Here is a 13,389-nt window from a genome sequence, read left to right as displayed (position 1 = left end):
CTGTGCCTGCCGCTCCTCCTGCTTGTGTGCGCGTTCTCTCTCTCTCTCTCTCTCTGACAAAGAAAATCTTCAAAGTGAGAGAGGAGAGAGATGTCAGGATATTTGCTCCTGCAGCCCCTCTGGGCTACTTGGCAGAGGCCACACTCCATCGTGGGCAACCGCAGCTGCTGTCTGGCTGGGTGCCCCGCCCCCCCACGGTGGCTGTAGATGTCCCTGGGTTCTGGAACGGTACAGCTTCCACAGGTGCTCGTCTCTGAGATCCTCACCATCCTTCCCTTTACCAAGCCTCCACCTCTGCACCTTCATTAAACTCTCTTTCATTTCCCCTTTAGGACTACCATCTCTTTCCTGCCAGGACCCTGACGGACGATGATGCACTGTGGATCACAAATCCCAGCTCAAGCCAACCTCTCCCTCCCTCACTATGCCTGGGCTGCATGGGCTTAAACTCCCCAGAAGCTCCGGGCTGGTTTGCACCTCAGGACACGGCTCTTGCTGTCCGCACATCCTGGAACACACTTCTTTCAAGACTTGGCATGGAAAGCTTCTTTGCATCCTTCGGGGATTAGCTCAACTGTCTCCTCCTCAGAGAAGCGTTCCCTGACCACTCCATCTCATATGGTCCCATCCAAGACAGTTTCATTCCATCACAGGAGGACAAGCTACAATCTGTGAGTCAAATCTGGCCTGCTGCCTGGTTTTGTGAACAGAATTTTATTGGAACGTTGCCTCACACCCATTAGTTTAAGTATTGGCTCTGGCTGCTTCCGCTGATGGCAGGTTTGAGTCGTTGAGACAGGGACTGTGCAGCCCCCTAAAATTTGAAATATTTACTATCTGGCTCTTTAACTAAAATGTTTGCTGACCCCAATCTATCATATCAAATTGTTATCTCGCCTCTGTAAATACTCTTATCCATATCCTTTATTAGCTTACGTATGCATTTCTAGATTTTAGCTATCTCTTTGTTACTTGCTATCAGTTTCATATATCGTCCCGCAAGAGTGTGAACTCCATACTCTGTGTCTGTTTCTCCACAGTATTTCCGGTACCTGAAGCAGTGCCTGGTACCGAGTAAACCCTCAGTGAAAATTCGATCGAAGTCCAGGTCCCTGGAGGTAGGACTGAGTGCTCTCTGTCCTCGGCTCCTTCCTAAAGATCTGGGGCTTGCAGAAGGGAATGGTTAGGTACTGGAAGCAGCCTGCTGTGGGCCAGATTGGTGGCCAAAGGGAAAGCCACAGAGCAGGAGGAGATATATTCCCAGGCAAGTGTTTCAACTTAAGCAGCCCGTGCCTGTGAGTCACAAGCCGCAGGGAGCTGACCCACACACCCACCGCCTCTCCGCCCACTCCGCAAAGGGTGTTTGTGCCCCTCCCTGAGGGCCATCATTGGCCTCACCTGACACCCAATCCCACTCCAGCTCCTGTTCCCACAAAGCTGCCCTATGGCTTGTTTAGATGGTGAATCACCCACACATTTTCTTAAATTGCACAAGTAACACGTGAATCCTCGTCCTTATAAAAATTAGAGCAGAGAAGATAATAATAGCGAGTGGTTGTTGGGTGCATGTGATGTGCTGGGAGGGCGCTGGGGGCGGGGCAGAGATGCCCACAACTGGCTCTCGGGAGCTGGTGCAGGCAGGCTCTATGCACCATTAGATGTGCCCCAAACTCCATGGAAAGCTCTATGTACATCATGTTATTGAAACCTCACAGAAGCGGGAATCTGGGTGTGGCGGTCGGTTAAGCACCTGACTCTTGGTTTCAGCTCAGGTCATGATCTCATGGTTCTGGGATCGAGCCCGGCATTGGAGTCAGCTTGAGAGTCTCTCTCTCTCTCTCTTTCCCCCTCTGCCCCTCCCTATGCTTGTACTCTATTTCTCACTATATGAGAAATAAACAAATCTTTAAAAAAAAATAAAACTCACAAAAGTCTATGAGATAGATGGTATTATGCTTCTCCTTTTAGAGTGACAAAATGGAGATTCAGAGAGGTTAAGTGTTTTGCCTGAGGTCACACAGCCAATCAGCTGCAGAGCCAGAACTTAAATCCAGGTGGTCTGGCTTCCAGAGCCTATGGTCTTAACAAGTAAGAGTAATGTCTCCTTTGACCACTGCACACGTATCTGTCTCCCTAGCCCACAGACACAACCGCTGTTATCTGCTGGTGGGCGCCATTTGGATATCTGTCTGCACATGTAAGTATGTGTAAATAGAACACAGACATGTGTAAGGCTGTGTGTTGTTCTGAGTGAGGCAATGTGAAATGTACAGTTCCACTGCCTGTCTCTTCATTCAGCAATATGTCTCTGCACTACCTCGTTCTCTCTAATTGTTGGACGGCATTGATAGGTCATGAATTGTTTAGCATTTCCCCCCTCTGGTAGGTAGATGTTCAGGTGGTTTCCGATTTTTGTTATGGTAAACAATGCTGCCGTGGACATCCTTGGCCATGCCTCTTGGTGTACATTAGACGGCTTCCTTGTCTAGATGTAGAATTTCCCGAATTATGTGGGAACTTACTTATTAACTTATTTATGAGGTTGAAGCCTTTAGGTGCATGCTAGCTGGTTTGACAGACAGACATCCAAGATGGCCCCCAATGACTCCCAGTGGATCCTGACATTCACACCCTGGTGTGAGTCTCCCCTTGAACGTCCTCGCAGCTCAGAGATTATGGGAAAAGTGGTGGGGTGTCATTTCTGTGATCAGGTTCCTGAAACCACTGCTCCCATCTTGGTAACGGGCTCTCTTACTATCTCAGATTGCATGCTTGGATGAAGCAAGCTGCCATGTTGGAGATGCCCACATAGAAGGATCGGAGGGTGACCTCTTATTACTATCTCACACCATTCCGTGGGTTGACTGGGCTTCGCCGGGTGGTTCTCGTGTGCAGTCTCTTGTATCAGTGCAGGTGGACGGGGACCGGGGCTGGGGACCTTTGAAGGCTTGACTGCACTAGCCATGCACAACGGCCTCTCCACTCAGTGTTGGGGGCCACAGTGCTCCTTATGTGGTCTGGACAGAGCAGCTTGAACATCCCCCAGCAACCTGGGGCTCTGAGAAATGGGAAGCAGATGCCGCCAGGCCACTTAGGAGTCACCCCTGGAACTGGTCAGTATCACCTCCACCAAAGGACTCACAGAACCCACCCAGACTCAAGGACCCCACCTCTTGACCAGAAGTGGTGCGGTCACATTGCAAAAGAGCACATGGGCCACCTCCCTGGAGCACTTGGAAAACACGTTCTGCTGCGGGCAGCTTGAAGAGCCAAGAGGAGCCTTCGGCTTTCAAAGAGCAGGAGCCACTCTGATGTCAGCTGGGGAGGACCCGGTGGAGGACGCAGTCTACTGCTTGCATTCTTGGGATGCTACTCCAGGAAGCCGGGGAAGGAGCGATGCCAATAATCTCTATAGCGTGGCAATGTTGTTTGAGTCAGCCAGAGTGACACGCAAATCTCAGCTCTCTGGCTGAGGACTGGGTAACTTGGCGGCACCCCAGCCCCTCTCAGGGTCTCTGTCCCTTCACTCGCCATCTGGAGGAAGCCAGCTGTTGGAAGTGCTCCATGAAGCTGCCCGCCCACAGACCCAATGCCCAGTCCTCGGGGGGCTTCCTCCTGCAGTGATGACCAGAGAGGGAAAGGGTTTCCTCCTGGTCATAGCATGGCCACCGTCTGGCAGCAGAGGGCTCCCGGGTACACCTGCGATGACTCCCAGGAGACCTGGGACCAAAGCCACCCATCCTGCTTCCTTCAAGGGGACACTATCCAACCGTTGCGCCATTGTTAGCCAGACAGAAGGTTGGGGGCTCTGTCTGAGGCACCGTGAGTAAGAGGGAGAGGTGGGGAGAGGGCGCATCCTACAGGGCATTCTAGGGCTAGCAGAAGGAGCTGGAATTCATTTTAAGTGCAAAGCAATGCCATTGAAGGCTGTCAGCAGGAGAGTGGCTTGCATTTTTAAGAGATCACTTGATAGTGGATGAGGAATGAGCCATAGAGTCAGGAGAAAGAATGAAGCAGAGAACCCGGGAAGCAATTGCAGTTGTCCTATCAAGAGGTTCGGGATGGAGGAAAGTGCTGGTCCAGGGCATATGGTGAAAGGTGCATTAATTTGAGGTATGTTTTGGGGGTAGAACTGAACTTCTGTAAGTATGGGATGTCAGCAGTGAGGGAGAGACATAATTCCTGAATATTTGGTTTGAACAACTGGGTGGATGTTTTAGCAACCGGTGGCATTACTAAGATGCCTTTAGTAAGAAGAAGAAGACTAGAGATGAGGTAGAGTATGGGAAAATAAAAAATGCCACTTGAGATGTACTTAATTCACTGCCAAGTACTGCGCTTTGCTGCTGGCAACTAAACAGCTCAGTTAGGCAGGAGAGAGAGCTGAGCTGGCAGACTTAGAGGGAGAGAAGCCCATGGAGCCGCTTTGCAGTTAATATGGCTAAAAGGATTGCTCTGGACCATGCTCAGGAAGGATCGCCACTCCCTGGACTGGGGAGGAAGAACCCTGGGGCTTAACTGACATTTGGTTCCTTGGAAAGAGCTGAGTAAGGGACAGCTGGGGTTGGGGTGGGGACAAGGAGAGTCTGGGGTTCTGCTTCCTGCTTGGTCCCTGACTGTCTGCATCACGTTGGAAATCCTTCCTCTCTGGACCTCAGTTTCCTCATCTATAAAATGGGACTAATAGTACCTGCCTAGCCAGGGCTGGGGGAAATGAAGGTAGTGAATATAGCAGGGTGTTCAGCTCTGAGTAGGCTGCTTTGCTATTGTTCTTGCTGGAGATCCCAGAGAACAGAATAGGGCAGAGAGGTCAGAGAGTATGTGCGTGGGATGTGTAAGAATGGGGACTCCATGGCCACACTCCTGGGCTAAACTGCTGGTAGCCCTCCCACCGTACTAACCTATGTATCCTTGAGCCAATCATTTCACTGCTCTAGGCCTCGGTGTCTTCATCTGTAAAGCTGGGAATCTAGTAATAATGTTCCCCAGAGGACGTTGCAGTATAAAATGAATTAGTATGTGTGAAGCACACAGAGCCTCCCCAGGCAAATAACTGCTTCATATACACTATCATCATTCATTACAAAGACTGATAATTGGGGACGTCCTGGACCCTGGCTGGTGCCCCCAAGATACGGCCCTGTCAAGTTCCCCATCATTCATTTCTTGGCCATTTATCAGATCTGTAGACTGAGAGTTTGGGCTCATCCATAAGGGGGGGGGGTGCGGGAAGGAAACATGTTAACTATCTGTCATCACTGATACATTCCCCCCTGCCCAGTGGAGCACAGCTAAGCGCTTGGCATGGATTTTTTCCTTTGTCCCTCATGTAAGCCTCCCAAGGACACTCTGAGATGGGTTCTATTATTATTAGCCCATTTCACAGATGAAAAATCATTTTTATAGAGCATAACCGATGGACCAGAAGCAGCAAACAACTCCACGGCGCCTGCTCTAATCAGGTACAGAGCTGGGCTCCCTAGAAAGCAGCTCTTATGCTTTTTATGAAGCTCAGTGGGTCCCACCTTCTCTAGAAGCTTTCTTTAGTGAAGAAACGAGTTCTTTCCTTCACTCAGCTGCTATGCTGTGTCTCCTCTGTTATCAGACTCAGAGCTAGAAAGATTCACAAGGCACAGTCTTGCCCCTGACTGGCAAGTGCCCCTGGCACAGTCTTAGGATGAGAGAGATCCTTCTGGGGGCGGGGCACACCCGCCAAGAACGTCCAATTTCCAGATCTTCTGCAGGAGGAAGAAAAGAATGACAAAGGTTAGCAAGAGAATGTGAAAAGTAGCAAGGAGATGAGAGTTTAGGAGACAGGACCAACCCAAGCCTAGATGGGAAGATATCTTCCGTTTCCCCGCAGCTCTGGCCCTCGGCTCCGCTAGCCATTTTTCAACAGCAGGGCTGAGGTTTTTGCCAGTGAAAGCAAGATAGGATTTCTGGATTGAGTACAGAAGCCAGCGGCTGGCCGACTCCTCCCCCACTGCCCCTCGGAGCCGCCCCTGCAGAGGAGAGAAAGAGGCATGCGAGCAGGGCGCCCATACCACTGCTGCCTTGAGCATCCCTTCCCCACCTCACCCTGCATCCCTCCACCCCGACCCCAAGTGCCCAGGGTGCCGTGCAAGAGCCGGTGGGAAAGAACGGGTGCTGGACCCGGTCAACCAAAATCAGCCAAGCGGTATCAGTGGAGATAACACGCTAACTCCGCGGAGGAGCCCGCCCGGGGTGGTCCCCGAAAGCAGAGCAAAGGGGAAGGCTAGCGAGGCGGAGACCCCACACCACACCGTGCTTCCTTGACCAGACGCCTCAGATCAGAGTCCTGAGCCCCGCGAACCTAGAGAGTGGAGGTAAGACCTGAGAGGCGACAGCAGTCGGTCCGAAGGGGGCGGCATCTGGGCTCCCCGTGCACTCCCGGAGCACCACGCTCCAGTCTGCAACGCGCCCCTGCAGTAAACCTCACCCGGGGTAAGATCGCGCCAACTTAGACTGAAAAGGCGTCTTGGAAACTGAGCAGCACGATCCTGTCTCCCGGTTCCTGCTCCTGATTCCTCCAAGTCCCCAGCGTCCTGAGCGGCGACAGTGAGACCCTGCACGGAGCTGGAGAAACCTGTTCGGCAGGAGGCAGCTGCTGGACCCCCAACTTCCCGCACGGAGAGCGTCTCCAGATCCCCGGAGGGCACCTTTGCAGCGGGGTAATTCCCCCAGCTCGCCACTGCCTTCGGGTTGCAGCGCGGAGCCGCGTGCATGGAGAACCGCACCGAGCACCCTGACCGCGCGAACGCTTCGGGCCTGGGCACCATGCCCCGGCCTCCGCTGGCTGTCCAGGTGGTGACCTTGACCCTGGTGCCCCTCGTGTGCGCCGTCGGTGTGGCGGGCAACGCCATGGTGGTTCTGGTGGTGCTCCGGAGCCGCCAAATGGTCACACCCACCAACTGTTACTTGGTGAGCCTGGCTGCCGCCGACCTGCTGGTGCTCCTGGCGGCCGGAGTGCCCACCGTCGCGGAGGCGGCGTCCACGCGGATTTGGATCTTCGGCCACGCAGGCTGCCTGGTCATCACCTACCTGCAGTACGTGGGCATCAACGCGTCCACAGGCTCCATCACCGCGTTCACCGTGGAGCGCTACCTCGCCATCTGCCACCCGCTGCGCGCCCAAACTCTGTGCACGGTGGCAAGGGCCAAGCGCATCGCCACATCGGTGTGGCTGGGCACCACCGCCTACTGCGTCCTCTGGCTCTTCCTGGTGGACACAAGCGAGACGGTGTACGCTGACGGCGTGCAGGTGCAGTGTGGCTACCGCATGTCACGCTCTCTATACCTGCCCATCTACTTCCTGGACTTCGCGCTCTTCTATGCGCTGCCCTTGGGCCTGGCCACCGCATTCTACCTACTCATAGTGCGCATCCTCTTTGTGGGGCCGCTGCCGCCTGAACACCGGGGGCACTCGGGCTCTGCGCAGCAGGGTCGCCCATCTGGCCACCAGCGCTATTCCTCCAGGGGCAAGAGAGGCGCCCTCAACTCCCGGAAGCAGGTGGGGACCTCAGTCTTCATTGGGACCGCTATGCCCTGCCAGCAGATGGACAGAGGGAAGCTTGGGCCCTTTTGGAGTCAAACTCCTCAAGTGTTAATCCCTGTCCTGCCACTTACCAGGCTTGATTTTGGAGCTGCTACTTTGCCTTTCTGAGCCTCAGTTTCCTCCTCCGCTCTATGGGGTAACGACAGCTCCCACCACATTGGGCTGTCCTGAGAAATGGGATTAACCATGTGAAGCCTTTAGCCTCTGTGAAGCCACGTCACGAACTAAATGTTCAGTTAAGACTGGTTATTAAACATTCAGGACCAGTGGCTACACCCAGGGTGGTACTTTCCTAATGATCAGGAGACTGAGACTCAGAGAGGGGAAGTGACTTTCCCAAGCCTTTACCCCATCTGACCCTAAAACTGCCTGCCTGGTCTCTGAGAGCCAGCCAGCCTAAGAGGGGGATGGGTTGGGGTGAGGTCAAGAGAGACCCAGCCCTTAGAGAGCACTTTCCGTGGTGTGCCTGGTCCTTTGATCATTCCTGCTATTGAACCCATCCGGGAGGTCTCACGCCTATCTTAATGGATAAAGAAACAGGCTCAGAGGGGACCAGGGAGTGAAAAGTGGAGGGAAGTGTCCAGGACTCCTTATATCCTCCACCCGCACTCCAGCAGTGTGGTCTTGCAAGGGGGTTCAAGGAATGCAGGTGGAAGGCTCCCAGAGCCCAGCTGGTCTTTATCCTCAGCCTGCCGCCCACACCTTCAGCGGGCGGGGGAGGGAGGAGGGCACCTCGCCCCTGCTGAGTCACTGCTGAGCCCCGCGAGGACCATCTGCATCCTCTCCCTTCCTCCTGGGGTGGGTGCACTGTCCGGGGGCTCTTCCAACTGCTTCAAACAGCTCCTGCTTGCAAGCATGTTAGCGCAAGGTGGGTTTTAGAGGAAAGGGGACTGGACCCAGGCTGAGCCAGTATGAAACGGGAACTCTGGCTGTAGGCCCAGCATCACCTTCCGCTCCAGACAAGTGCCCCTCCCGCCTTTCCCAAGCCTTTACCCCATCTGACCCTAAAACTGCCTGCCTGGTCACTACTTATTTACTTCTCTGCTTACCACTCTCCAGCTCAGCCTAAAAGGGCTGGGTTCAAGCCCCCACCTGGACTGTGCTTTAGGTGAAACTTCTGCTAGTGAAAATAGCCTTCCGGACCTGGGTCCTTCTAGGGCCCAGCTTTGTTAACATCTTGCTGTGTGGTCTTAGGTAAGTCACTTCACCCCTCTGAGTCTTGATTTTCGACTCTGTAAAGTCATTGTCATTATATGCCCATCCACTTCCGTGGATGGTAGTAGATATTATGAAACTGGCACATAATAAGTATTCAGTGTAGGGTTACCAATTATTACTGTTTTTTTGGAGCATCAGTGTCTTTTTTGACAGTGGGCAGACTAAAGACAGCATTCTTTGATGCCCAAGAGAGCCCTTGCAGAATGCTGTGTACAACAGCAACAGGCAAGAGGCACTGAATAAAAGCAGAATGTCTAGGAGAATAATGTGAAAAATACTACTGCTGATAGTAGTAGTCAATGATTATCAAGAATCTGCTCTGTGCCAGGCACTGGTCTTACACAAGTCAGTATATTGAGTGTCTGTAACTACTCCAAGATGTATGTGCAGTTATCATCTCAGTTTGACAGATGAGGAAACTGAGTCACGGAGGGGTTGTTCCAGGTGACAGGAACGGTAAGTGCCAGAACCAAGGTCTGAACCCAAGGCAGACTGGCTGCAAAGCCCGCCCCCTGCTATCTAGTAGGAATCCCCCAAATGAACCTAAAATGGAATAGAGTTAAATCTGAATTTAGTGAAATCAGGAGTCAAGACTGATTTGGGAATTCCTAAGGTTTCTGGTTCCTGGAGAATATTACAGCACTGAAGCTTATTGATTGAGGCAGGCCGAGGCCTCTTTGGAGGGGTCACTTATACTTCTGGACTCTGAGAAGCAATCTTAGGCAGGAGCATTCCAAGCTAGCTTCCTCCTTGATGAGAAAGTCATCTCTCCAGTATTCCTGAGAGCCGATTCCATGTATCCCGGGGTTTCTAGGCAGAAACAGTGCGGTGCCCAGAGTGCTGGAGCAATTTAAGCTCTAGTAAGTGACCTTTTGCCACCCAAGATTTGGTCTCTGGAAGAGTCACTGAGGACTCCAGGGGTGGGTGTGGGCAGGCCTGGGTGTGTTACTGTCTCCCATTGACTGGTGCTTCCTGGTGATCTTTTCATTCTGGAATTTAGAGCATCTTTTGAAACCTCTTCCCTGGGGTACCACCTCTAGGAGGCTTTGCTTCAGCTCCACTGTTAGGGAAGTGCTGGCCAAGAATGAAGGGGGGGTGCTGAGACGTGGGGGAGGGGGACATGACTGGCTGGCGGTCAAAGGCAAAGCCAGGAAGGAGAGTCTGGAGGGGGAGTGGGGAGTGGGAGGCATTGAAAGCATCACCAGCGAGTTCGTGGTCAGGGATGTTGTGGAGAAGGGGTTGAGCTGGACAGAGAGGTATGTCCCAGCTAAACAGCTGGTTAGCAGTAGAACCAGGACCGTAACCTGGCTGTTCCTGGCTCTGAACTCCGTGCACTTGTCATGGTAGTAGTAGAGGTTGTGTTTGCAGCTCCAATCCCACTTAGTGCCTGCCAGGCCCCGTTCTGCTTTCTTTATCTGTATTCACTCCTTTAATCCTCAAGTTCCCTCACCATAAAGGCAGTGGATTCGAGAATTTGCTGCTACTAAAAACGGTGACCCGTCCAAGGGCTTCAGGGATGGATGGGGGGTTTTGGGGGGGGTGTCCCTTACTGAAAATGGCTTGAGTGGGGTCAGGAAGGAGGCACAGGAGTGTCCTAGCTGGGGATGGGACAGGCATCATGGCAGGGAGGGGGGGGCTGGGCGGGGGATGCATGAGGGCACCTATTGCAAAGGCCCAGATGCTCTTTTGGCCTCTTCCCCTCCCAAGACCGCAGAGAGGCTGGGAACCCGGGATTCTCCCTGGGCACCCACGCGTCCCTCTATTTCCTGTCTTACCTGGTAGGTCACCAAGATGCTGGCTGTGGTGGTGCTGGTTTTCGCTCTGCTGTGGCTGCCTTACCGCACCCTGGTGGTGGTGAATTCCTTCCTGAGCCCGCCCTACCTCAACCCCGGCTTCCTGCTCTTCTGCCGCCTTTGCGTCTACCTGAACAGCGCGGTCAACCCCGTCATCTACGCCCTTATGTCCCAGCGCTTCCGGGAGGCCTTCCACGGACTGTTTCAGTGCCAGCGGGCTGGGCCCCAGCTCCCGCCGCCCCAGGAGGCCACCCCTGTGTACTACAGTGTCATCAAAGATTGTTCCCAGATCAGGCTGGGCTCTTAGAAGCAACCAGGGAGCACAATGTCCAGACCCAGAGGGGAATCCTGGCCCCTGAGGGCAAGGCCCACTACTTTATCTCTACCAAAGAGGGAGTGGTATCCAGGGCTGTTTAGTAGAGGTGAGCAGGTTGTGCACTGTACAACACTAGGGGGTCACCATTCACATCACAGCCTAGATCTATATATTTGGTAAAACAATTTTCCAGCTTAATAAATATACAAATCCAAGAGGGAGACACCTCTTTATATTTTACACAAAAGCACCCTGTGGCCTGGGTGGATGCACATTTGCAGATTGAGTAGCGCAGGGGCATTCACCAGGGATCTCTTGGGAATCTGGATGCACTCTTCCTAAAGATTCGGGGAGTGTTTTTTTGTTTTGTTTTGTTTTGTCTTGCCAGCATCAGCACCAGATGGTGCCTCCCCCGGATGCTGATGGTGACATGTGACTCTGTTGAGACCCTGCTACATAGAGGGCAGCCTGCGGGGCATTTCAGATACCACAGAGGTGATGCTAACAGGGCCCCCACTCTCAGGAGCTCCCATTCTAACGGGGGAGGGATGGACGATACGTCCAGCCCAGCACTGGGATCCTGGCTGATGCAACCGATGAGGAAGGCAGGTGGGTGCTGGATGCACTTGCCTTTTCTAAACTAGACGTGAGCCCTCTGGACCTGTGACCTGGGTCCAGGCTTCTAGGACCACCCAACCTCATAATGCAGGGAGGGAGGACCGTAAAAAGACTCCTGGAACCAGCCTTACCTGCGGGCAGGGTCTCCACGTTTTCATTGAAAGGAATCTAGGACATTCCCCCCCACCACCACAAAAAAAAATCTTCTATTTTTTTCTCTACAAGTGTCACCAATCCACCGTTGGTGCTTATTTGAAGTGGTTAAGCACTGTCTTTCCCAGATATGCACATTTCCTTGGGAGAAGGAGTTAACCTGAAACTTCAGTGTGGATGGGAAGTTCTTAAAAGCCTTTCCTCTAAGAAGAAGGATTTAGGGCGCCTGGCTGGGTTCAGTTGGTTAAGCATCTGCCTTCCGCTAGGTCATGACCTCAGGGTCCTGGGATCAAGTTCCTAGGATTGAATCCTGCATCAGACTCCCTGCTTCTCCCTCTCCTTCTGCCACTCCCCAGCTCCTTCCGCTTCTGCTCCTGCTCTCTAGCTCTCAAATAAATAAATAAATAAATAAAATCTTCTAAAAAAGAGAGAGAGAAGGTGTTAAGATACCCGAACAAAGAACAAAGAAGGTAGCATTGACAGATAGGGAGACAGGGCAGAAATGGAAACTAGGGTGGGACGGACAGGGGGTTTTCTAGGTAGCCCCAACTGCTCTAGGACCGTGGCAAAGAATTGCTAGGGCAAGGTGGTCCCTTTGGAGTCTCCACTTGTCAGACTCAGGAGAAATTCAGACATCTCACAGAATGGGTTAAGGTAAGATTGATTGTGTTGGTAGTCAAGTTCAAGTTGAGGGTCAGGGAGAGAAGAAAATGCACAGGTGCCCCATCCCACTGTTATCTCACAGAAAGGAACGAGGACAAGAGTGATTTGCTGGACTGTGGTGTGGGCTGTGTTCTAGGGGTGGGATCCCACACCTGTCACTCTCCCTTTTTATGGGGGAGCATGTGAAAGCAGCCTCATCAATGAAGGGAAGCAACAAACTGCCTGGGCACAAGGCAGAAGGGGTTGGGGATGCCTGTGCTTCGCAGGGGTTGTCTGGGCACTGCACCTGCCTTTGGGGACACTGGGAACCATGCAAAGGCATAGCCTCTTCTGCTGTGGAGAGAGCCCCCAGTCTCACAGAAACTAAGAAGGAGGCACTCCCCCTCCATGACACAGAGGGCTCAATGCCCAGGCAACCACGTGAGAACTTTTGGGGGCCACTTCTGGACAACCCTGTACATTACAGGACTTTACTTTGAACCTCATTTATACAATGGCATGGGTGCGTATGACAGCTGCAGAAATTGTGCTAGACATTTTATTATCATTCATTCACTTTGATTCCTTGATTTCTGAACATCCTTTCTGGACATGGGAAATCACGCATGTGTAAATCTTGCTAGAAGGTAGGATGCCGGGGCGCCTGGGTGACTCAGTGGGTTAAAGTCACTGCCTTCGCCTCAGGTCATGATCGCAGGGTCCTGGGATGGAGCCCCACATCGGGCTCTCTGCTCAGCAGGGAGCCTGCTTCCTCCTTTCTCTTTTTGCGTGCTTCTCTGCCTACGTGTGATCTCTGTCAAATAAATAAATAAAATCTTGCTAGAAGGCAGGATGCCTTCTCCCACTAAGGAAATCTGAAAAGCCAGACACTTGCTTTTCTTTTCCCCTGCTGCCTGGGATGCACGTGGGCCAGGTGAATCAGATTCAGTTAATCAGACACCCAGGACTTGAATCTTCAGCAACTGATACAAATGCACGGGGGAGGGGGAAAGGGGAGAGTATTTTATTTACGCTAGCAACAGCAAGGGTGGTATCCATTGTTTAGCGGCAGTG

General features: G+C 52.7%; 1 protein-coding gene across 1 annotated transcript; it reads left to right on the top strand.

Annotated features, from left to right (window-relative positions):
- The first annotated feature begins 6,016 nt into the window (after positions 1 to 6,016).
- Positions 6,017 to 11,040, top strand: LOC309870803 (thyrotropin-releasing hormone receptor-like). Its single transcript, XM_082743250.1, has 2 exons — positions 6,017 to 7,530; positions 10,576 to 11,040. Exons 1-2 carry the CDS (start codon positions 6,745 to 6,747, stop codon positions 10,891 to 10,893), a joined length of 1,104 nt encoding a protein of 367 aa, XP_082599376.1. The 5' UTR covers positions 6,017 to 6,744; the 3' UTR covers positions 10,894 to 11,040.
- Positions 11,041 to 13,389: the final 2,349 nt, after the last annotated feature.

This window comes from Mustela nivalis (genome assembly GCF_964662115.1).
Source record: "Mustela nivalis genome assembly, chromosome: 8".
Classification (NCBI taxonomy): domain Eukaryota; kingdom Metazoa; phylum Chordata; class Mammalia; order Carnivora; family Mustelidae; genus Mustela; species Mustela nivalis.
The sequence above is the reverse complement of the archived record's forward strand: the minus strand, read 5'-3'. Positions and strand labels throughout refer to the sequence as shown.